Raw genomic sequence first — 1,762 nt, 5'->3', positions numbered from 1 at the left:
CTATAGTCTAGTCTATAGTCTAGTCTATAGTCTAGTCTATAGCCTAGTCTATAGTCTAGTCTATAGTCTAGTCTATAGTTTAGTCTATAGTCTAGTCTATAGTCTAGTTTATAGTCTAGTCTATAGTCTAGTCTATAGTCTAGTCTTTAATCTAGTCTAAAGTCTATTCTATAGTATAGTTTATAGTCTAGTCTATAGTCAAGTCTATAGTCTAGTATATAGTCTAGTCTATAGTCTAGTCTATATTCTAGTCTATAGTCTAGTCTATAGTCTACTCTATGATCTAGTCTATAATCTAGTCTATAGTCTAGTCTATATTCTATTCTATAGTCTAGTCTATAGTTTAGACTATTGTCTAGTCTATTGTCTAGTCTATAGTCTTGTCTATAGTTTATTCTATAGTTCAGTTATGCTTCAGTTCTAGTTCAGTTCTACTTACAAGGATTGTTTAATCAAACTTAAAAAAAAAACTTTATCTGATTAAATATATTTCTTTACAGTACTAATATTGCTTCATCTCAGTTTTGCCTGTCTGGCAATGCCCACCAGTCTAGAATCTACTACAACAGATCCACTAGAAAACATAGTAAAATCTGAAGAAGCCAAACCAGTATTGGTGGATTTACCAGATATCAAAGAAAGTTCCACCACCATTAAACCAGAAGTAGTTACCGATAATGCTGTAGTGGAAGATAATCCAAAAAATGATTTGGAAACTCCTCGTAATGTAGACGTTTTGAATGCCGAAGCTGTGTTAAAAATTGAGGAAGACTTAAAACTGCAGTCTAAAAAAGAAGAGGATCATAAATTTAAAGATTCTCCCAAAGATGTAACCGCCGAAGAAATCCATAAACAATCAGAGTCATGGAAAGATTTTGAAGATGATTTTTCTTTACTAGAAGATCGTATGCCTGATTTGACCGATGAGGAATATGGACAAATCAATAAAGATGGTGCAATGCCTTGGAATTTTTTAAAGAGTTTAGATGTTAAGAGAGATGTAAGTAGTATCAATAATTTTTTATTACAAATTCTTTAAATATTATATTTTTTTTGCAAGGTTGACGAAATCAAACCACGGCCACTTCAAGCTCTTACGCCTATTTATATTACCGTTCCCATAGTGATAAACACTCACTCGACTTTACCTATTACTTTAACAATTGGAGGACAAAAAGTGCCTCTTAAACTACCAACTGAAACTAAACCTATAGCTCTAGCTGGTGAAAATCTCAAAACCCCCACTAGTAATACTATAGTTACGCCCACCTCCATTTTTAACAAGCTAATGGACTACAGTGAACCACCCCTTAGACAAACAAATCGTCATCGAAGTAATTTCCGTAAAAAGATCTATGCCCGCAATAACAACCATCAGGTGGAGGAATTTGAATATAAAAATGAAGAAATCTAAAGGTTTATACCGATTCTAGTTTATAAAAATAATTTATTAATAATTTAATTTAACTTAAAATTAAGAGAAAAAAATAAATAATTAATTTTTTTAATTAATATTTATAAAATATCAAATATTTTTGTTAGAAATGCACTATTTTCCATAAAACGTTCTTCATCATCTCCCTCAACCTCTTCATCGCCTTCGTCCTCTTCATTGTCATCTTCCTCTTCGGGTTCTTGACCACCACCATCATATCCCTCACCCTGGCCTCCAGCAGCATTACCATTATAGTTTTGTTCATTTAATGCTTGTTGCAGTTCATCTTCTTCCTCTTCATCTTCTTCCTCATCGTAGTAATCATCT

General features: G+C 32.5%; 1 protein-coding gene across 1 annotated transcript; it reads left to right on the top strand.

Annotated features, from left to right (window-relative positions):
* The first annotated feature begins 504 nt into the window (after positions 1-504).
* On the top strand, positions 505-1,532 carry LOC111683840. The gene is made up of 2 exons (XM_046952893.1): positions 505-1,000; positions 1,061-1,532. Exons 1-2 carry the CDS (start codon positions 539-541, stop codon positions 1,412-1,414), a joined length of 816 nt encoding a protein of 271 aa, XP_046808849.1. The 5' UTR covers positions 505-538; the 3' UTR covers positions 1,415-1,532.
* Positions 1,533-1,762: the final 230 nt, after the last annotated feature.

Source organism: Lucilia cuprina, chromosome 5 (genome assembly GCF_022045245.1).
Source record: "Lucilia cuprina isolate Lc7/37 chromosome 5, ASM2204524v1, whole genome shotgun sequence".
NCBI lineage: Eukaryota > Metazoa > Arthropoda > Insecta > Diptera > Calliphoridae > Lucilia > Lucilia cuprina.
The sequence above is the reverse complement of the archived record's forward strand: the minus strand, read 5'-3'. Positions and strand labels throughout refer to the sequence as shown.